Source organism: Mirounga leonina, unplaced genomic scaffold (genome assembly GCF_011800145.1).
Source record: "Mirounga leonina isolate KUSES-001 unplaced genomic scaffold, KU_Mleo_1.0 Mir_91, whole genome shotgun sequence".
NCBI classification, from domain to species: Eukaryota; Metazoa; Chordata; class Mammalia; order Carnivora; family Phocidae; genus Mirounga; species Mirounga leonina.
This window is the reverse complement of record NW_023270839.1, coordinates 40,814,252-40,835,354: the sequence shown is the minus strand read 5'-3', so window position 1 is coordinate 40,835,354 and position 21,103 is coordinate 40,814,252. Positions and strand designations below refer to the sequence as shown.

The 21,103-nt window shown below is 50.6% G+C and overlaps 2 protein-coding genes and 1 long non-coding RNA gene across 6 annotated transcripts in view; 2 read left to right on the top strand and 1 right to left on the bottom strand.

Moving 5' to 3' along the window:
• Nucleotides 1-314: 314 nt before the first annotated feature.
• SNAPC5 (small nuclear RNA activating complex polypeptide 5) lies at nt 315-10,425 on the top strand. Of its 3 annotated transcripts, none has more exons than XM_034994237.1 (4): nt 1,298-1,411; nt 2,818-2,907; nt 3,717-5,834; nt 7,416-10,425. In XM_034994237.1, the coding sequence occupies exons 1-3, from the start codon at nt 1,322-1,324 to the stop codon at nt 3,834-3,836; spliced, it is 300 nt and encodes a 99-aa protein (XP_034850128.1). In that variant the 5' UTR covers nt 1,298-1,321; the 3' UTR covers nt 3,837-5,834; nt 7,416-10,425. The 3 variants fall into 3 exon arrangements, with proteins under 3 accessions (XP_034850127.1, XP_034850128.1, XP_034850129.1); XM_034994238.1 differs by having other exon boundaries at nt 1,303-1,411; nt 3,720-5,834; XM_034994236.1 differs by lacking the exon at nt 3,717-5,834 and having other exon boundaries at nt 315-1,411.
• Nucleotides 6,596-21,103, bottom strand: part of MAP2K1 (mitogen-activated protein kinase kinase 1) — an 80,329-nt gene continuing 65,821 nt past the window's right edge. Inside the window, exons 6-11 of one of the 2 annotated variants that reach the window (XM_034994234.1) lie at nt 14,525-14,649; nt 12,314-12,515; nt 10,922-10,986; nt 8,407-8,468; nt 7,983-8,028; nt 6,596-7,629 (exon numbers count right to left, since the gene is read on the bottom strand). In XM_034994234.1, the coding sequence (XP_034850125.1) occupies nt 7,516-7,629; nt 7,983-8,028; nt 8,407-8,468; nt 10,922-10,986; nt 12,314-12,515; nt 14,525-14,649 (614 nt within the window). In that variant the 3' untranslated portion in view covers nt 6,596-7,515. The remainder of the gene's footprint in view (nt 7,630-7,982; nt 8,029-8,406; nt 8,469-10,921; nt 10,987-12,313; nt 12,516-14,524; nt 14,650-21,103) is intronic. The other variant, XM_034994235.1, reaches the window with a different exon arrangement.
• LOC118003339 lies at nt 18,215-20,925 on the top strand. The gene is made up of 3 exons (XR_004677319.1): nt 18,215-19,280; nt 19,698-19,754; nt 20,902-20,925. It is a non-coding gene; the product is annotated as an uncharacterized LOC118003339 (long non-coding RNA).

Here is a 21,103-nt window from a genome sequence, read left to right as displayed (position 1 = left end):
TAAATCACGCAGTTGAATGGGAAGAAGAATGTTGCATAAATCCAGATATAAAATCCAATTTGTAGTAACAATGTTTTTGAGAAGCAAGTGGTTAAGACTTCTCAAGTGTGCAGAAACTGTTAGAAGATTTAGCACTCCTCGGGGTACCTGGGTGCCTCAATCTGTTGAGCACCCACTTTTGGTTTTGGGTCAGGTCAAGAGCTCATGCATGGGTCATGGGATCAAGCCCTGTGTTGGTCTCCAAGTTAAGTGGGGAGTCCGCTTGGGATTCTCTTCCTCTTCCCTCAACATGCTCGCTCACTCAAATCTTTTTTAAAAAGAATTCACTCCCGCAAAACAAAAAATATGCCTTGGAAAATAGGTAAAATTACATGAGGGTTTTTTTTCTCAGGGCAGGATATATTTTGAGGCACTGCAAAAAGAAATTGATGGTTCCTATTACAACCTGCTGTGATAGAGTACAGTTATTAGGGGAAATGCTACCCTCAGTATTTTGACCCATAGTATGAAAGTCTCAGAAGCATTTTTCAGAACTACTTGGGTTTGCAGTTTTGGTAAAGGGATATGTTGACAAGTATACCGCAGAGAAGTGTATCCAAAAGGACATGGATTTTTTTCCCTACCCTGTTTTGTCAGCATGTCTTAACCATCTTAAGGGTTGACCTTTCCTGACCTATGTTTGTCTCTTGTCAGGGTCTTGTTTTGCATCTGGTTTGTTTCCTTCAGTAACCTTAAAGTACACATCCAGGTGATGTATCCTCTGGTTTGCAGATACAAAGATCTCTGTCCCTTAGCATTTAAAGGCTCCACATCCCATTTGAATTTGTTAACCACCGCTTTAATCGTCTTGCTTTAATTTGCGCAGCCTCCTGGGAACCACTTTCACGTGGCCAGGAATCCTTGCCCGCAAAAATCAACAGGGCTCGTGCGTCTCTACCCTCAGATGCGTTTGCAGGTTTTAAGGAGTTTAAAACAACTTTCAGTTGCAAAAAACTTCCAGCTCGATGCTGGGAGTACTGCTCAAAAGCATTTGAAACTGGGTACTTGGCCATTTTTATCTCCCGAGTTCTTTATGGCTCCACATCCTGTGCTTTAGGATTCCCGATGATTACTGAACTTAAGTTTTTTGGTTAAAAACCCGGGGTTGTGCTGGGCAGAGCGGGTCGAACGTGAAGCAGCCAGCGAGGGTGCGGGCGCCGGCAGGAAGCGCTTTGGCCCACGTGGCGCTAGCCCCGCCCAGCCCGCGGCTTGGTTTCCGGGAACGCGGGGTCGTGACGTCATTACCGAGCGCCGGGCCGGGCGGCGGGCGGGAGGAGGCGCCATGCTGAGCCGGCTTCAGGAGCTGCGCAAGGAAGAGGAGACGCTGCTCCGGTTGAAGGCGGCCCTGCACGACCAGCTGAACCGGCTCAAGGTGACCCTGCGTGTCCCGCCCCCCCGCTGCCCCTCTACTCCGCCGCCCTGCGAACCCTAGGCGTCGGCGGCGTCCACCGGGTGGTTGGGAAGCATCTGGGAGCGTGTTTGATGTTGCGGGCCCACTTCTCTCAGAATCTTGATCCTGCAGGTCTAGGCTGAGGTCCAGCGATCTGTACGTGTGGCAAGGCTACCGCCACACCCCAACACCCGTAAATGCAGGTGCCCCGCACACCTTGCGCTGAGGCAGTGCGACCTCCCTAAGCCCGGCCTAGGCTCTCCCTGTCCCGGACGCGTTCCTCCCTAGCTCCTGCAGAATGTGCTAGCCACCACCGACTAGCTGCTTTTGGCGCTTGGAACGGCTCCAGTATGGTTTTTTGTGGTTTTTTTTAAAGATTTTATTTACTTATTTGAGAGGGAGCAAGCACATGAGAGGGGGGAGGGTCAGAGGGGGAAGCAGACTCCCCGCCGAGCAGGGAGCCCGATGCGGGACTCGATCCAGGGACTCCAGGATTATGACCTGAGCCGAAGGCAGTCGCTTAACCAACTGAGCCACCCAGGCGCCCATCCAGTATTGTTAAGCCAGAAGAGACTCGTAGATCCGTTGTGCAAAGAAAGCGAGCCAGGGCCTGAGGAAAGAGTTGTCGCAGAGTTCCCAGTAGCTTGAATTCTGGCAGCTGTTAGGACTCCATGGCCTGGACGAGATTTGGTGCACCAGGGCCATTTCCCACACCTGTGCCTAGTCCACCCTCTTTAGCCCCAGTGAGCTGATCCTGATAAGGGCGGCTTAGAACTCTTCTTCAGGATCTTTAAGCCCAAATGAGATGCGGGTTTTGAAGGCTTTTTATACGCTAAAAGCACTGTACAGCTGTGACATATCAAAATATTTTCCTCAGGACAGTTGTCATGGCCTGCAGTTATTTATGTTTTTGTATCACTAGTACCTGTACAAGTACCCAGTGCATGTGTGTTGTGGATGATGCTGCCCCTGACCTCTAAAGCCTCTGTTCCCTTATGCTCCAGGAAACACTTGCACTTTCCATTCTTCCTGCCTTCACTTTCTTATTACTGGGTAGAAATCTAGAGTCCAGGGAATTGGTCTTCTGTGGAATCAGAAGACACCTGGCTTTTTTAAGGGCACACTTGGCTTTTCTATCCAGATCTGCTGTATCTAGGGGAATGAAAGTCCTGGCTCAGCTGAGACACCTGTACACCCAGGGGAAAGGCCTGGAGGTTTTCTTGGCTCTTTTCCTTAAAAATGTGGGGATAAGATAAAGAGCCCCACCCTTCCCTCTAGAGCTGCACAGAGGTGACACTGTTTTCACGTCTCCTCGTGATGCCTGCCTTTGACAGCATGCTCAGCAGCCCAGTGAAATAGTAAGCAAAGTGTCCTCACCTCTTTTCTAGGTTGAAGAACTAGCCCTCCAATCAATGATTAGTTCTAGGAGAGGGGATGAGACGCTATCTTCTCAACCTGCACCTGAACAGTCACATGATGTAAGTTGAATCAAGTGTGGGCCCAGGGAGAGAATGCAAAGTGCATTCTGCTCTCGTGCTGCTTGGAGGCCAAAAATTGTTGTAAATTACATTATCAAGCCCAGAGGACTCGGAATTGCTTGTGAGAGCTTTCTAGTTTAATAAACTGGCTATTTCATATCACTGTTTTAGACAGGAAACAGCCCACCTTTCTACCAGCTGGTCACACTTTGATTAACGAGGTACTGTCGTATTGCCTGCACCATTCTAGTCATCTGACCTCTCTAGTTACTCCAGTGAACCCAGGGAGAGTTGGAGAGCTTTGCAGGCATTTGTCACAAACTTCCACTGCCTCATGAATAAGTAAGCCTGGGATTTAAGAGTGTAGCTTCAGCTACAAAGCATAGTGCTAAAAAGTGAATTCCAATCCTTAACATCTCCTCCTCCTAACGTCCTCAAGTAAAATAGTACAATATTCTTCTTTCTAAATATACCGTATTTGAGCACTTCTCCCAGATGTGTTTAAGCCATTTAAAACCATTTGAAAGGAGCACATCTAGGCCAACATAATTCTTACGCATGAACCATGTTTGTAGATCAGGCAACATTCTGTCAAATCTAGGGCATTTACTCTCCTCCCATTTTGGCAATGGGGAGGTGGAGGTAAGAGGGTCAGGGTAGAAATTGGAGAAATAGGAAGTGGCCCTACCTCCTGATGATAAATATTGGGGATGAGGATGCAAATGAGATTTGATTTTAAAACCTGTTTAAGAATTTGCTGCTTTGAGGCCAGTGTCTTTCCTACTAATCCATAATGTCCTTGCCTAAAGCAGATGTTGGTGCATGTAGACAATGAAGCATCAATCAACCAAACTGCACTGGAGTTGAGCACAAGGAGCCATGTGCCCGAAGAAGAGGAGGAGGAGGAGGAGGAAGAATCAGATTCCTGAAGCAGGGTAGAGAAGAGCCAAGCTTAGTTATAGGAATTGAGTTTCTACATCTCAGGAACTTTTGTCTCTTCAAAAAAATGGTCTTTCCATAGGCCTTCTGGCCTGCTTTCCAAGGAAGAACTTTAGGATGTGTAGTTGTGAAAAGGGTCCCATCAAGAACTCAAGTTTCAGAACGCTTTAACAAAAATTAGCGACATATGGAAAAGCAGAGTCTTAGCATTGAGCAGTACGGGTGGTGCCGTGACTGTATTAGTGATTATGCTCCAAACAGAGTTTCCTCTACAATGCTATTGAGAAAGTCTGCCATTCGCACAAAGGGCGGAGTTTAAATACAAGTCAGCCTTTCCAGTCAACATTGCCTCTTCAGAAAACCAATTAAAGGCTGTCTGCATGCCATCGAGCCATTGTGAGCAGAGCAAGGCCACGGTCTAGGAGAGAAAGATGACAAGTGAGGAGCACAGAGCGCCACTTGAGAGCACAAGCTGCCGCCACCCCTCGGTGGGGCAGGTAGGACTGCTGTGCTGTGGAGGGCTTTGTGGGGCTGCCATCGTACGTAGGTTGAGACATCACGGTGGTAAAATGTGCTTAGAAATAAAGTACACATAAAGAGCTGTCATGCAGCTTCCTGGTTTCCAGATAAGAACAGAGAAAAGGATTAGTTCCTCCCCTGGGGCAAAAAATACAGCAGGATGGTTTAAAACCCATTTCTGGACTTAGAGAGGAAATGTGCCATTAAATCACTGTGCCTGGAAGACTGGGGTTTTGTAATAATGACAGTTACAGAATAACAGTTGTTAAAACTTAGTACTTGCAGTTTAGATTCACTTATGCATACTGTTCCTCTTCCAGTGAATATACAGTTAAGTAGTTGCTTAATTTTATAAAATTTGCCCTGCCCAAGCAACAGAAAAGCCAAACAGAACAGAGAATCTCCTCAAGCAAACCTTCTTCTGTAACTGTTCCAGAAAAGAACATGAATGTATTTATTAATCAACATTTCATTAAAGTTATTTTGAGCTACTCTTAAGGAAATAGAAGTTTAAATGAGCATGTTTCTTGGAAAATACCGTGTGAAAACTTTTGCTATGAAAAGCAATCAAGCTGTACACTTGGGGTTTTATTTAAAATAGGAGCATGGGTTTTTGAGAGCTAGAAAAGTTGGCTGTGAATTCTAGCTCTACTACTAACTGGGGGTTGCTGGCCTTCTTAACTCTTTGCAGCTCTCAGAGTCCAGTGGTCAAAGGTATGCTTACCTGAGCCAGCACTTTCACAGGCGGTTGTGGTGTGCTTAACGAGGTATCATGTAAAACCACAGCTGTTGTTGGTGTCTCAGCAAGAGGGAGTCTAAGGAAGGGATTTGACATAGGGAACTCAAAACAGCCAGACTGAGGCAGGTAACCTCATTCTTGGTAAAAATTAGCAGGAAAAAAACCTTTTTGACTCTCAAAATGTAACACACTTTTGTATGTAAACAGAGAATTTAAAATACCCCTCAAAAGACACTGAACATGAAAGCATTCAGATCCAGGTATTAGACTCTAGGTGACACCTTCCTCCCTAGTTGCAGTTTGCACATTTTAAGGAGACCTCGGTTCGTATCCTGTCCTAGCCCTTAGCAAAAGACACAGGGTGTGAGTCTTAAACCTTGGTCTGAATGGATCTTGTTTAGGTTAGACTGTTGACTTAGAACAGATGTTAGCCTCACAGCGAGAGAAAATGGACTGGCTGAGACAGCGATATATATACGACTGAGCAGTTTTTAAAATCCTGCCTGTATTCCAAGCTCTGGTAGGTCCAGAATGGAACTACCAACTCAGGAGATTTACCCAGGTCCTGCTTTTAGTTTGAAAACAAAATAGGCCTTTTGTTTTTAAAGACGTGTTTATTTTGGTTTTCTGTAAGCTGCCTCTGGAAGAAAATGCTGGAAGAGGTGCCAACCAGGCAGCATCACGTGTACCTCAAGTTCCGAAAGTCACTTGGGCAGAAAAGGCATCCGTGGTCAGTTGGGACATGGCTTTGTTTTTTTATTTTTTTTTCTTTTTTAAAGATTTTATTTATTTGAGAGAGAGAATGAGATAGAGAGCATGAGAGGGGGGAGGGTCACAGGGAGAAGCAGACCCCCTGCCGAGCAGGGAGCCCGATGGGGGACTCGATCCAGGGACTCCAGGATCATGACCTGAGCCGAAGGCAGTCGCTTAACCGACTGAGCCACCCAGGCGCCCCATGGCTTTGTTTTCTGTGACTTCACTGCTACCTCACAGGCAGGACAAAGCCAGCACCAGGTCCATTCCTCTCCAGGAAAATGGAAAAAAGTCACTGGTGAAAGCGGGGGGACAGTTGCTCAGTGGAGCAAAGCAGCATGGGACTGGGTGTCCTTGGCGGAGGCTCCCACACCAGTCGGGTGGCCAAGAGCGGAATGCTCCTGGGAGCACGCCAGTGACACCCCAACCCCACCTTGCCTACTGCTTTTCCCTGTGTAGAAGTGGCAGGAAGAGAGGGAATCTAGTCACAGGGCCACAGGAAAGGTAGCTGGAAGATTCACACGTAAGTGGAGAGAAGTGTTGGACAAAGTCCAAAACTTGGAATCACGGATCCATTCAAGCCCAGGGCACCGAACTTGTCTTCACTATGGCATATCTGCCTTCCAGCCTCCTTCCCGTCTCCACCTGTGCCCTCACAAGAAGGCTTGGCTAAATCATTGGACTTTCTTGTGTATGTGTACCCGAGACACTGAAAATCCTTCCCCAAAAGGAGACCTATTTTTCCATCCTTTTAACTTGATAGTATATTTATTAGAATAAGAGATTAGATTTGTTAAACATCTGGACTGAAATGGTTAAAAGGATTTTCATACAATTTTTAGGCACTATACACACTTGTTTACAATAGCATCAGTACTTGGATTTGGGGAAAGAGAAATCTCATACATTTTAATGCCTTGATCCATTTGTAACATTCAAAGTAACCACCATATTAGAAACACTAATTCAAACTTGAGACATAAACCACTAAATATCCCACATAATATATTTAAAAATAAATATAGAAATACAACCAGAAGTCTATAAATCATCACAGCAGACAGACTGGTGAAGCCCCAGCTATCATGGCAGTGAAGGGCTCTGGCTAGATTTTGATAGAAATTGCTTCATTCTACACCAAAAGCAAAAATATAATAAAATGATACATACTTTCTGATGTTCTTTATCGTAGCAGCAAAGCATGCTTCACATGCACTGCCTGTGAAGGATCTTACGAGGCCCCTTCCTACTCAAATAGAAGGTATGCCTGGCAAGAATGCAGTACCACCAAGTGTCAGAGAATCCCGAAAATACAGGCAGCTAGCCAGTCACGGCGAGGGAAGAGCAGTGCAATTTTCAGTAAGTAAGAATGACTACCCAGGGTCACCAAAGTTTCACTGTAATTCAACGTTGTGCGTGTTGATCGACATACACAAAAATAGCCCCAAGCACAAAGCCAATCCACTTAGGGAGAGAACAGGAAGAATAGAGACAGTAATATTAAAAATGACACAAGTAGAATTTTGGCACATGCTGTGTTCTTCATCCTTTGTCATAGGTGAGATGTACGTCTGAACAGAGAGGCGTGGGCAAGAGGCCCGGAAGCGACATGGCACACCACTGGGCAGGCGACTCACTCTTCGCCGCTTCCCACGTCCTTAGACGCCGGCTGCGTGGGTCGGTGTGCTGGGCTGGTTAAGGCCAATGGTGGAGCAGAGCCAACCTGCAAAATCCACTTCCTCCCCGTCCGATCTCTTGATAAAGGCATGAACCTGTGTGCAGGGAAACAGAGTAAGTGGTGGTAAAAAACCGAAAGGAGAGGTCGAGAGTCCTGGGTCTCGAGCTTCTCTTGGAAGGAGCTCCCGGAGCCCGTCCTGGGCCAGCAGCTGCCACAGAGCCTGCTCTGCTCGTCTCATCAGCTGAGGCCACAGCCCCCACGCACCGCCCTGAGCCTGCGCTCCTCCCCTGGGGCCTGGGCACGGGAGCTCTGCCCTCCGCTCGGCCCTTACACTGCCCGGCAGCCGAGGCGGAGTAGGGAATGGGCTCAGGGAGTACCGGGCAGGCAGACTGACAGAGGACAAATGAATAAACAGGACGTGTACAAATTGGAAATCAATGGACTTACCATGAGTTGCTTCAGATCTGCTCTCTCTGCTGGGTTTTTTATTAAGCTGAAAGAAAAAGATAATGTGCGAGAGCCTGCCTGGGGCTGGTTTGCCCTCCAATTACTTGCACTTACGTGCCTGCCCCCCCACCGCCCGCAGGTTCTGAGGAGTGCTTGAGCCTTCTCGACCTTCCTGTCCTGGCAGAGCGGCCCGCCCGCAGGTGAACAAATGCCTGCGGAATCAAACCAAGACCAAAAGGCACCATGCCAAGCCCGGCAGAGAGGTGCCGAAAGCCGCAGCTTCACCCGCTGCCGTAGTCCGACCAGTCCCCGAAGCCGTGGCACTCTGGGAGTGCAGGGAGAAGGGCAGAGCTCTGCTCCCCAAGACTGGGCGGGGAGGCTGACAAAAGCAGCGTACTCTCCAGAGGGCAAGGAGCGGACTTACCACTTATTCACAAAATCTTGAAATTCCAGACTGAATACTCCACTGGGCAGTTTCGGAGGAGGCTGCAAATACATGTCAGGACCTAAGAAAGGCGTGCTTCCTTCTCCACCCGTATTCCCCACAGACCTGCCCCCCTGCAGACCTCGGCGCGGCGCTGCCCTTACGCAGCCACGGGGAGGCAGGCCCGGGAGGCCAGGCGGAAGCTCTGGTCTCACGACGCACACTCAGAACTGGGGCCCAGTTGGCGTCTGCCACTCACTGGCCTAGTGACGAAACAAACCACTGTTCCTCTGCGAACCTTAGTTTATTGTTCTCCGAGCTGCGGAGGGCCTCGTGACAGTCCCAACTGTAAAGCTCGGGGTGTGGCGTGGACACACCCCCACCAACTCCCAGCGGCCGCAGCGCGGGGCTGTGCGGACCCCCACGTGTGCACGTCACAGAAGCTACCTAAATGGTAACAAATGTCTAGCCCTTTTCCGAGCCCTGAAGAAGTGGAGCAAGGTTAATAGTAAAACATTGGCTGACAGAAGACTGAGTCTGGAAGGAATGTTCCCTGCACCCTCCCTCAAGGAATGCGGCCGTGCGCAGGCATCGGCGTGAGGACACGGGCAACAGCTCTGTTTTCCCAGGGTCCGCGGTGGTGGTCACGCCGGGTGATACGGGACAGGGCCCTGGGGCGCCTGGCGCACGCACTCCACCCTCGCGTGACCTGTGCTGGCTCTGAGTGCAGCTCCTCGTGAGCGGACTCCCAGGCCGTGCCCGGCCAGATCAGCAGGCCATCTGAGACGGGAAATTAAGCCACCGACGCCACCTAAAAGGCCTGCCTCCCCCTCTCGCCCGGAAGGCCTTACCAGAACAGCAGGTCAGTGAGCCTGATCTGAGTCAGGGACTAAAACCCAGCTCTGAGGGCACCCTGCAGACTGTCGCTGCTGCTGAGGGGGAAAAAGGGAACGCTCAAGGGAGAGATGGACAGCTTGGCCTCCCGAGGCCAGGCCAGTCCTGAGCAGGATGGGGGGCAAAGCAGGGGCCGTGAGGCGCCTGCACCTGCTGCCACACAGCCCAGCGGCCTGGAAGGCGTGGGTGGTAAAGGAAGAGCACTAGGTGGGAAGGACCTGAGCTTTTCTTCCTGGCGCCCAAAGCTTCCTCACCTGTACGAAGAGGATAATGAAGCCAGCTGGCCCCCCAGAGGCAAGCAGGGCACACCCGGGGACTGGCAGTGGCTTATTTAGCCCAGGCCGTCTCCCCCCTTGATGTGGCCCCCCCAGCTCAGGTCCCAGCAGTAGAGGGTGGCCTTCTTGACCACCACAGACGCAAGGCACTCTGCCTCGTTGAATCCTTAAACAGCTGAGATCACATCTGACTTCTGTTCCATGTCCCATGGTGCTTAGCATAAAGCTGGACAGCAAGGAGAGGTCAATTAACCTCCCTGGCCAGTGATGTATTAACTGCTGGGGTGAGGCAGGATTTTCCCTGTTGAGTTTGTAAGGGACAAGGGGACCCTTTTGAGGTCTGGTTTTAGAGCGCAGCAGAAAGTATGAAAAGTCATTCCTCTTGTCTCTTGAAGAGCACAGGGCTATGCTTTTGCTGTGTACCCCAGCGGCCTCCCCAACCTCACAGAGCTGGTTCTCATGCACTACCCGGGCTGCCCCTGAGCCGGGCGTGCTGGCCCTGCCACCTAACATCCTGTCCCGAAGCCCTGCTCCTCTAGCCCTGTCCCACCCTCTGCACCACCGCTTCCCGCCCCCTCTAACCCAGGTTGGAAGACTGCTGGTCGGTCTCTTGTGTCCTCGATCTTTTAATTTAAACACAAATAATGTGTGTTCTCTGCATTAAAGTCAGCCAGCAGCAATAAGCCAAAAGAAACTTCCATCACCCCGAGAGAATCAGTTTCATACTACTTTCCAGACTTCATATGCACATACATGCACAGAATTTTTTTCGTATTTTTAAAGAACTGATCACCATATACGTAGTGCTTTGTAGTGTTTGTCACACAATCTGTAGTGAATATTTTCCATACTATTTCTACACTGTCATTTTTTTACATCTACTGGTTTTTAATGGCACTTACCAGAGAAGACCCTATCCTACGGGTATGTATGTATTTGTCTTGCCTCCCACATGAAGCTAACAGTCTTCACGACTAGGGACTTCTGTTTTTCCATCTGTGGACCGCACCTCATCCCTACCATCACCCTGCAGTGTGCATGCAGCCCACAGTAAGCGCCCAAGAAATGCCTGGTGAATGAAGCAGTAAGAATGGAATGAGCACACTCGAGGCTCCTGACTCTGAGAAAGGGAGAGAAACTCAGAGCTACCCAAAGATGTTCCCTGGGGAAGGGACACCTGTAACCTCTAAACCAGCCACTCCATTCCAAGAGCATGATGCCCTACAAGAATCCCCTTGGGGCCCAAAAAGCCTCACTGTGCAAACAACTCACAGGTATCCCAATCAAATACACTGTTCTCTTAATAGAAGCAAATACCAAAGTCAAAGAAGCCATGCAGTACTTACCTCGTTGACTATGTAATCCAACAACTCAAAAATTGCCATGGGAGGTCGGCTGTCCATTCCATAAGCTACAGATTTTATAACAAAAAAGAAAACACTTCTCAGAAAAACAGGAAGTTATGTGCCACTGTGAGGCTAGGGACTGGGAGTAAGGGTCCTGGGGACCAGAACAGGGTTGTGGATGATAAGCAGAGACACAGAGCCACAGATAAGGCTGAACACACAGGGGAGCAGCAAAGGCCAGAGAGCTGGCCAGCCAGGGTAGAGTCTGGGCTCTACCACCTCCAAGGTTTGCGACCTCAGGCAAATCCACTGACTGCTAAGCTTAGTAGTGAATTTGCTGCAGTGGAGATGGATAATCATCATGTCTGCCCTTCTTCCCTTCCTCACATTGAGATAGGAGTAAATGAGGTAATAACTAAGTAACTCAAGGACTCAGTTTTAATTCTCCCTGAACTTGGGTTTCTTCTTTTATCCTCCAGAGTCCCAGGCCAACCTCAGGGGCCACAGCCATAGCCCCTCCAGTGACCCACCACCATCAGCTATCCCTGCCCTCCTCTGTTTCTCCCTTCATATATGCCCTCTCTCATGAGAGCCTCCCAGGGGCAGACACCAGGTCCTCATGTTCACAAATGTCCCAGCAGGAAGTACATCAGAAGACGGTGGCTGGGCCAGGATCTTCCAAGTACCAGGTTTACTTCTCAGTATGCATGATCCGAAAGGCAAGCCGTGCTGCACAGCGCTCAGCACCTAGGACTCAGACTTGGCCACTTAGTGTGCAGTCTTGACAAGTCAGGCACTTTGTGCCTCAGTTTCCTCATATTAACATGGAGATTATTATAATAGTGCTCACACACGATCACTATTAAAATTAGATAATACTCAGCAAATCCATGGAGACACAAAGTAGATCAGCGGTTGCCAGGGGCTGGGGGTGGGAGGAGATGGGAGTGATTGCTCATGGAGGTGAGGTTTCTTTTAGGGTGATGGACATGTTCTGGAAGTACACGGTGGTGATGGTTGCACAACATAGAAGAATATACTAAAATCCACTAAAATGTACACTTCAAAATGTGCATCTTATGTTATATAAATTTTATCTCAAAAAAAAAAATCTACCTAAAAAAAGAGGTCATAATTTTTTAAAATTCAGATAGTGCATATAAAGTACTAAATGCCGTGTCAGGAACACAGCCAGCACTCAACAAAGGGTGAGAAGACGTTGGTAGTAACAGTAATGTTAACACCCACCTGGAGACGCCTGCTCTGCTTCCCGCCCTGGCCCCAGCCTGGCATCCAGAGACAGGCAGGCAGTCTTGGGAGAATGTTCAGAGAATCGGCCCTCCAGAAACCCCAAAAAGAGTAAGGTCCCCACCCCCCCCTGCCCCCACTCACCGCTGAGGGGCCTTCCAGGGGTCCTTGGTCTGGGTGGCGTCTCAGCCGCATCTCCCTCCACTTGGCACCCAAACATCAGCTCCAGCTCCTTAGCATCTGGAGGAGGGATGGGATACCTCCCAACCGCCATCTCAACCAGAGAGAGCCCCATGCTCCAGATGTCCGACTGCACCGAGTAATGAGTCCCCTGGAGTCTTTCTGGCTGCAGGAGACACAGACAGTGCTGATCACCTGTGAGCTAATCTGGGCCCACGCAGCAGAGGGAGAGACCCGTCCCCATGGAGGCTCAAAGGGAGGCCTCAAGAATCCCTGCCCCTTTGAGGCTTGTTTGCACTGCAGGGAGTGGGCCGCCCTGCTTGGTCTTAGCCCTGGCCGTGGAGCTGCTGATGGATTTGATCTTCTTTAGGACCTCCACGAACTGCTTTAATTTGGTTTCTGCCCTGCCTCCAACTACTGTGTTCACCAAATCCTAGCTGGCTCCCGGGGCTCTGACCCATGCCTCCTCACTGCCCTCAGCTAACAGCCTCCGGCCCGCCTGCCCCCCGGCTGCCGCTCCAGCTGTGGCTCCAGCTTCGCCCCCAGCTGGGCCCAGCCTCATCACTGCCTTGCACGTGCAGAGTGGCTGGTTCAAAGGCCAGCCTGCGAGGCTCATCTGGTCACCTGGGTCTGGAACATGCGGCTTCTGGAACATGGGTCATGAATGAGGTGTGCAGTGGGTAGAAAGAACACCGGTCTTTACAGTCGGGAAAGTTGAACTCTAAGACCAGCTCCACCATGGACTCACTGACTGTCCTTGGACAACATGGAGCAGCAGAAAAGGCAGAGGATCTGGGGTCAGGAGATCATGTTCAAGTCCCAATTCTGCAACTTGTAAACTACATGATCCTGAGCCTCAGTTTCCTCATCTATAAAGTGAAGCTGATGAAGGTGGTGGTGATGACAATACGGACATCACAAAATACCCGCTTCTCCTTACGGGGGTTACTGAGAAGGTCAAACCAAATGGAAATATATGTTAGATGCTGCAAAATGCTACACAGTATGGGTTGTTACTGGCAGGAGGAGTCAGGGAAAAAGTACATAGTGCTACACAAAGCGCTATTTGTTAACTCTACAAAAAAAAAAAAATCTTCATTCTGACCATTGAATGTTTTTTTGGACATCATTAATATCTCCCAGAGGATTTTTCACTAACTCAAACACTGGACTATTTTGGAACTAACCATGTAACCACAAAAACCCAAACCACTAACCCTGGACCAATAGGTCCCAGGGCCTGTTAACTGATTTTGAACTTTGCAGTTGGCAGGTGGGCGGCCCAGAATGCTAGCTACTCAACTCTTAGACACTTAGACACTTAGGGAAGAAGCTGGAGGGCCCACCGGTTTCATGTTTCTGAAAGACCGTGTGTCACTGGAGTGGAGGGCATGGAAATGTGGGTCAGTACTGGGCCAGTCATGCTGAGAGTGGCTGTCAAGGTGGGGACCGGAAGCAGCTGCCGAATCGGACCCAAGAGGCAAGTGAGGGCGTGCTGAGCAAAGGGGACTAACTGGCCAGGAGACCTGGCTTTCAATCCAGGCTCTGCATCTGGCTTTCCTCATCTCTAAAAATGGGAGCGATGATCTGCATTTCACAGGGCAAACACGTCGAACAAATGAGATCACTCAAGGATGTGGATGAGAATGCGGAAAACACCCTATGTGCTCAGTGCTCCAGCCTCTGTGCCTCCCCCTCAGATTGATCCGTGCCTGCACTCACGGCCACCTCCATGGAGATCCCCACTCACCCTAATGCCCCTCTACACCAGGACGCACCGAGAGTCACATTTCCCCCTTTCTGAATCCTTCTCTGCAGCACCCTAGCCATTTACCACCCATTCAGTCAACCGAACATTAGCCTGCTCACCAAGCACTCCCCAAGCACCTACCACATGCCAGGCCCCAAGCCAGCCCCCTAGGGACAACTAAGATCCCCCCCGCCCTCTGCCCCATGGTCCTATTGCTGCCCCTGCGGAGCTCGTGGCATGGGGGGAAGAAGAGAACACGCGGATGCTGCCACCTCCTCAGGGAGGGGTGGTGATGCCTCCTCCCTCAATTCCTTCTCCACCCCATCACCCAGCACACAGGTTCTGGCTCCACAGGAAAAGCCACCCACTTCACCCCTATCCCCAACCAGGCCAGATGCTCAAGAAATGGAACCCACTGCTCATACCGACATGTAGGACCGTGTGCCCACGAAGGAGTTGGCCATGGAGTCAATGAGCTGCCCGCTGACCCCAAAGTCACAGAGCTTGATCTCCCCACGGGAGTTCACGAGGATGTTGGAAGGCTTGACATCTGCAGGGGAGAGAACACAGAAAAGGAGGGAGTTGACACAGGTGGACTGGGGAGTGAAAGGGTCAATGTTCTCCAGACAGACCAGCCCTGACCATGAGTCCAAGACCTGCAGCCATCACATAGCCAGCCCTTGGCTTGCAAACGCTGGACACCAAGGTCCCTTATTCCCCCTTGTTCAAGGTTCAAGAAAAAGAATTGTCAGGAGAGGAAATGGCAACCTGTTGTAAAAGCAGGACAGGAAGTCAGTGGATTCCCACTCTGAGAATCCAGACTTGAACACATGACCCACAGGAGGTAATCAGTTATCATGAATAATCGGGATTTCAAACTTCATTGCTTCAATCACCGTTACTGGCAAGATCAAGTACCTATGGTTGGATCATAAGGCAGGAAGAAAAACACAACTAATAAGACCTGTATGCTTGCTGAGGCTACAGACCAAAGACTACAGAGAGATGGGGGGCAGGAATTTCGATTCTTGGCCTTGATACCAAGCATGGAGCATTGTGGGCTTTCTGAATATGCGTGGCAGAGGCTGGGAGGTGCCTTATGATTGACTCTCTCGGAAGTCATTTCCCAAACAGCCTCCATAGCTGCAGCCAGCTGTCAGTCCAGAAGAGCCCCTAGTGGCCCTGCCGGGGCCAGGCAAGGCAGTACCCCCAGAACCAGCCCCGACCCCTCCCCTGCACTTGGGCCCCCCCCACTTCCCACCTAGCTGCCCCCCTCACTACTAGTTCACCTGCCCTTCCCTTTGCAGAGGGAGGTGAACTTCCAAATATTTTCTTCCCCCGTTTCCCCTGTAAAGTGGGCAGAGCAGGGTCAAGTGTTCTCATTTACAGGTGGGGAAATGAGGCTGGGACTTGGTAAAAGTCCCCAGGCCAGGGATCTGTGGGCAGACATCAGCAATGAGACTCACTCTATAAGCAGGCCATACCCAGGGGCAAAGCATAAACCGGACAGGCAGTCTTTGACAGAAGAAAGAAAGACACTATTCTAGAGTATCTGGAGAATTAGAGGAAAAAACCAAATCCCCGTTAAGTCAAAACTACCAGAACCACTATTCCCATTTTATTATTTTTCCCTTTAGTACTCTCAGATGAATGCATTTACAGGCCCACCTCGGAGATCTGGCAGGTTCGGTTCCAGACCACCACAATAAAGTATCACAAGAGTCAAATGAATTTTGGGGGGTGTCTGGTACATATAAAAGTTATGTTGGGACACCTGTGTGGCTCAGTTGGTTAAGCAACTGACTTCAGTTCAAGTCATGATCTCAGGGTCCTGGGATCAAGCCCCAATCGGGGGAAATCCATGCTCAGGAGGGAGTCTGCTTCTCCCACTCCTGCTCCCCACCCCTCCACTCATGCTCGCTCGCTCCCTGTCAAATAAGTATTTTTTTTAAAAGTTATGTTTACACTAGACGGTAGTCTAGTAAGTATACAGCAGCATTATGTCTAAAAAAAAAAAGATGTACATACCTGAATTTAAAAATACTTTATTGCTAAAAAATGCTAACCACGGTTAACCTGAGCTTTCGGCAAGGCATAATCACTGATCACGGATCACCATAACAAATATAATAATGAAAAAGTTTGAAAAATTCAAGAACTGGGAGCGGGGGCGCCTGGGTGGCTCAGATGGTTAAGCGTCTGCCTTCGGCTCAGGTCATGATCCCAGGGTCCTGGGATTAAGTCCCGCATCGGGCTCCCTGCTCCTTGGGGAGCCTGCTTCTTCCTCTGCCTCTGCCTCTCTCTGTCTCTCATGGATAAATAAATAAAATCTTAAAAAAAAAAAAATTCAAGAATTACCAAAATGTGACCCAGAGACATGAAGTGAGCAAATGCTGTTGGAAAAATGGTACAGACTTGCTCAACACGGGACTGATGCAAACCGTCAATTTGTGTATTAAAAAAAAAAAATGCAGTATCTGCAAAGCACAATGATATATCCTTGCTTGTATTTATCCTTAAACAGATTCTAACAAGTCTATGAAAGTATCTTTCCAAGGGTAAAGTAGAAAAAAAAAACCAAACAAACAAAATACCCTCTTGTATCCCAGTAAGTCCTTCCCTTGCCCCTCCCACCTCACCCCTCGTTCCGAGGATGGGTCAGGTCGTGAGCACAGTGCTCAGCCAGCTCAAGCCTCTCTGCATCCCCAGCAGCTCCACCAGGGCGGGGCCGCCGGCCTCGGCCTCACCACTGTCAGCCCAGAGGCTCCAAAACCCTGTGAAGGAACAGCTCTGAGCTCACCCGTGTACACACACGAGCACTCAGAGCCACTGGGGTGATCTTCCCAAGACCCAGCCCTCATCGTGGCACAGGACACAAGACCTTTCCCAACCCCTTGGCCCCCTCCCTGTGTCTCCTACATATAGACTTCTAGAATGCCAGCGTCAGAAATCGCCTTAGAGGGAATCTGGTTCCTCCCCTTCAGTCTAAGGCCCAGAACGGTCTAGGAACTTGTCCCAGGGCACACAGCAAGAACTGGGTGCAGCTGGAACCAAAAGTCAGACCTTCTCTGATACCTAGGCCTGTCCTCCCCCCACCCACCCCCCTGCCACATGACCCAACTCTCTCCCCTCAGCCACTTCCTGTCATGCAGCCGCCTGTGGAATCACTTCAAACACACGGGGAGATCGGCAACCTCAGGACGTCGGGGACTGACTTGTCTTCGGTTTCTTCCCCACACCTACAATTAGGACAGGCCCCGACAAACACTTGCCACCGAGGAGCGACTGGTCCCCATCCGCACGGGATCGTGGCCCTCCTCAAACAGGACAGACGCCTGACCCCAGAGGGTATGTGTTCAGGATGCAGCAGGAGCCGCCAAGCAGCAGGCCAGAGCTGAGAGAGCACACGCCAGACCTTCCAACACTTGCCACCGAATGCCCGGCCCTTCACCCCTGTGCCTGGACCACCAAGCCGAGGCCTCCCTCACCTCCCAAATGTGCCCACGGCTGGTGAGGCCCTGTTCTCAAGCAAAAGGGCAGCCCTGGCTAAAGAGTCTGTTCTCAAATCCCTGCCCTGCCGCCTGTTCCACCTACAGCCTGGAGCCAGCCCCTCTGCGGCCCTAGCGCCGGCCCGCCGCTCAGTGACCGTCAGTGAGGCGGTGGTGACGGTCACAGCGCTTGTGACCTCGCCCGATGGTGGCCAGGGCCGACCTGGTGCGCGGTGGGCATTTACACAGCACACGGCACACCCCGTTACAGGGCCCACAGATTCTTTCACAGGCCGCCCTCCACAATGAGCAGTTCACAGCACCAGACCCCTGCTCTCTCCCTCCCCAACAGAGAGCAGCCCCCACCTCCACCCCCACCCGGGTTTTCTTTTTCTTTTTTCTTTTTTTTTTTAAGATTTTATTTATTTATTTGAGAGAGAGCACAAGCAGGGGGAGCAGCAGAGGGGGGAGGGAGAAGCAGGCTCCCCGCAGAGCAGGGAGCCCGATGCGGGGCTCGATCCCAGGACCCTGGGACCACGACCCAAGTCAAAGGCAGACGCTTAACCATCTGGGCCACCCAGGCGCCCCCCACCCGGTTTTCCTCCCTCTGTGGGCTCAGAGGCTTCTCTCCAGGCTGCTGCTCAGGAGTGGCCACACAGCCTCTGTCACTGCTTGGATCGGATTTCTATTCCCATGGCAAGCCAGCCTCTTTTTCTCCAAACTTACGTAACACCACTTTCCTCCACCCCTGGCTCTCGGCTCCGGCCTCCCCCACCGCCAGGGAACAACACTGCCTGGGAGGCTGCAGAGACCACAGGGGATGGGTCCGAGGAGCAGAGGGAAACCCTGAGGAGTTTCCCCTGCCTGGACCACACCCTGGGAGCCACCCACACCGCACACGGTCCCTCTCGGTGACCTGGAAGGGCAGACAAGAAGCTGCTTGCAGACCTGGGCCTCTAAATCACTCAACTCCAGAGCGAGCGGCTGGGCCACCAGGCCGGGGCACGCTTCCCCCGGCGACCCCAGCCCAATCAAGCTCTTCTCTGGGGGCAGAAGAGGTACGCATCACGCAAGTCCGGAGAGACTGCTTCCGCGCCTGCCAGCATCCCACCTTTGCTCTCCACAATCGCTGCCCTCCCTCCTCCTCAGGCGGGACAGCCCCTGCCTCTCGGCCTGCCTTTCCCAGCCTGCCACTGCTCCAGCCTTGCCCCTCCAGCTTCCTGCTGTGACCCGGCCCCACGGGGGCCACCTCGCCCAGCTCAGGCCAGCCCCTCTAACCGAGCTCACCCCCGCCCGTGAACCGTGCGCCTCTCCCACTCACCCTCACCTCAACTTCCAGGTGCAAGTTCTTCTGCGCCCCTACACACTTGGGAACCTGCCCTGCTCCTAGAGCCCTGGGAGGTTTCTTTAAGCAGGTTTCCTCCCACAGCTTTCCCAGGGGCAACCTCAACCACTGTTCAAATCACAGGCCCAGGCCCCCTCTACCTCCCGAGGCCTTCTGCAGGCCTTGGGTTCCCTTTCTCTCCCCCCAAGATCAAGAGAGTGAGGCTGGGAGGAGCCCCAGGACCTGGTGGGCTAGGCTGCACTCTGAAGGAAGTATCCAGCATCCACAAGGCCCCCAGGCTGACAAGCTTCCCCTGGAAACCTGAGAGGCGAAGGTTTGGGGCCCGGATCCTGCTCAGCCCCTGCAACAGTGAGTAAGCCCTCCTTCTTCAAAAACAAACAAGGAGGTTTTATGAAAAAACTAAGTGGATGAAGTATTTTCCTCACTCCTATTTTCTGCCCCAGAAATAACCACTGTGTAAAACCTTCTGATTCTTCCCCCAAGAACACATGATTTTAACTTAATTTCTGAGCATTCTCTACTCCTGGAAAACAAAGGGTTTGGATTAAATAATTCAGTGGGTCATTTGTTTATTCTATAAACACTTACAAGTGAGCTGCAAGTAAAAACGACCAGTTCCCGCCCGTGTCCTCAAGGCCACCACCACTAGGGGAGACAGAACCCAAAAAGTAAGAAGAAAATGTGCATGTGGGTATGATGGTAAGGGCAAAGGGAGAGTGATGCTCAGGGCACTGTGGACTGATAACTCTGAATTCTTCCAACCAGCCAGGCTCAATGCCAGCCTGACTAGTGGACAAGGTCTTCACAGGCAGATGAAGCAAGGTGAGTGTCAGCCCTCCAAAAGGTACTATATTCGAGTAATCTCCTTCTGTTTGGCAGAGAAGAATATTACAGGAAGTTGCATTCCCTATGGGGGCGCAAGATGGAAGGAGATGGGGCATGGATGAACAGAGGGCAGAGGGGCAGGGGAGGGAATGGGGAGCACAGGAGAAATAGGAGGAAGAGAAAAGAAATGAAGGCGCCCCAGAGAAGCAAGCTGAATGACACCTGGAAGCCAGACTCTGGCTCATCTGTGACAAAGGCTAAATCCAAAAGTGAGACAACTTTGGATAAGTGAGGGAGTCAAAGGTTAAAGAAACAAAGGCAAATAAGATTTTTAAATGGTGACTTTAGGCCTCAAATGACCTCTTCTTAGCAACCTGGTAGATCCCTATTAACCCTTCTCTAAAGGTGAACAGAAGGGAAAGGTGGCCGACCCTGGTATGTCAAATAATGGTCTCCACAGAGCCACCTCCAGTTACCTTATCCATGACCTCAGGGAGCCAATTAAACAGCAAAAATAATTAACATTCAGAGAAAATCCCAAGCCCTTCAGTTAGCCATGAACTGTAACCTCCTTCTCCCACCCAACCTTCCCCAAGAGCACAGCTTTGCCCCCTTGCTGCCTTCCCCCCAGCGAAGGAGAACGGATGCAGCTGCAAGGTGAGGGTGGGGGGATGGCGCAGGCGAGTCCGCCGGCCTGGGAAGACACCACAACAGCCCTGGCTCAACAAGGACCTCCTATGCCAGGCCTTTTAAATACACAGGCCTCTTTAATCCTCACAACAATGGTGAGAAGCAAGCACCATACACCCCCGTGTACAGATGAGAGACACTGAGGCCCAGAGTCAGGGAGACGTCTGTCAAGATTACACATGGACCTAATGGCAGAGGCGACAGCAGTACTCAGGCTCTTGATGATGCAGAGCCTAGATGACAGGGCAAATGGTGAACCGTACTCCAAAGTTTCAGAAAAGCCATTATTCAGTTGCAGGTGACGGTGGTCAGAAGGTACAAACTTCCAGTTCTAAGATCAAATATTCCTGGGATGTAACGTACAACATGGCGACTATAGTTAACAATACTGGATCGTACGTATTTGAAAGTTGCTAAGAGAGTACAACTTTTTCTTTTCTTTTTTTTTTTTAAGAACCCTCTCCACCCAACCCAGGGCTCAAACTCACAACCCCAAGATCAAGACTTGCATGCTCTACTGACCGAGCCACACAGGCGCCCCTGCAAGGACATCTTAAAAGTTCTCATCACAAGAAAAATAAATGTAATCGCATGGTGATGGATATTAGCTAAGCTTATTGTGGTGATCATTTCCCAACAGATACATCTGTCAAATC

Excerpts from the sequence above, each read along its gene's own strand:
- SNAPC5 (XM_034994236.1), top strand. The coding sequence starts at position 1,322 with ATGCTGAGCCGGCTTCAGGAGCTGCGCAAGGAAGAGGAGACGCTGCTC. Across the intron at positions 1,412-2,817 it reads ACCAGCTGAACCGGCTCAAG|GTTGAAGAACTAGCCCTCCA; the intron begins GTGACCCTGCGT and ends CCTCTTTTCTAG. Across the intron at positions 2,908-7,415 it reads CACCTGAACAGTCACATGAT|GTGAGATGTACGTCTGAACA; the intron begins GTAAGTTGAATC and ends CCTTTGTCATAG.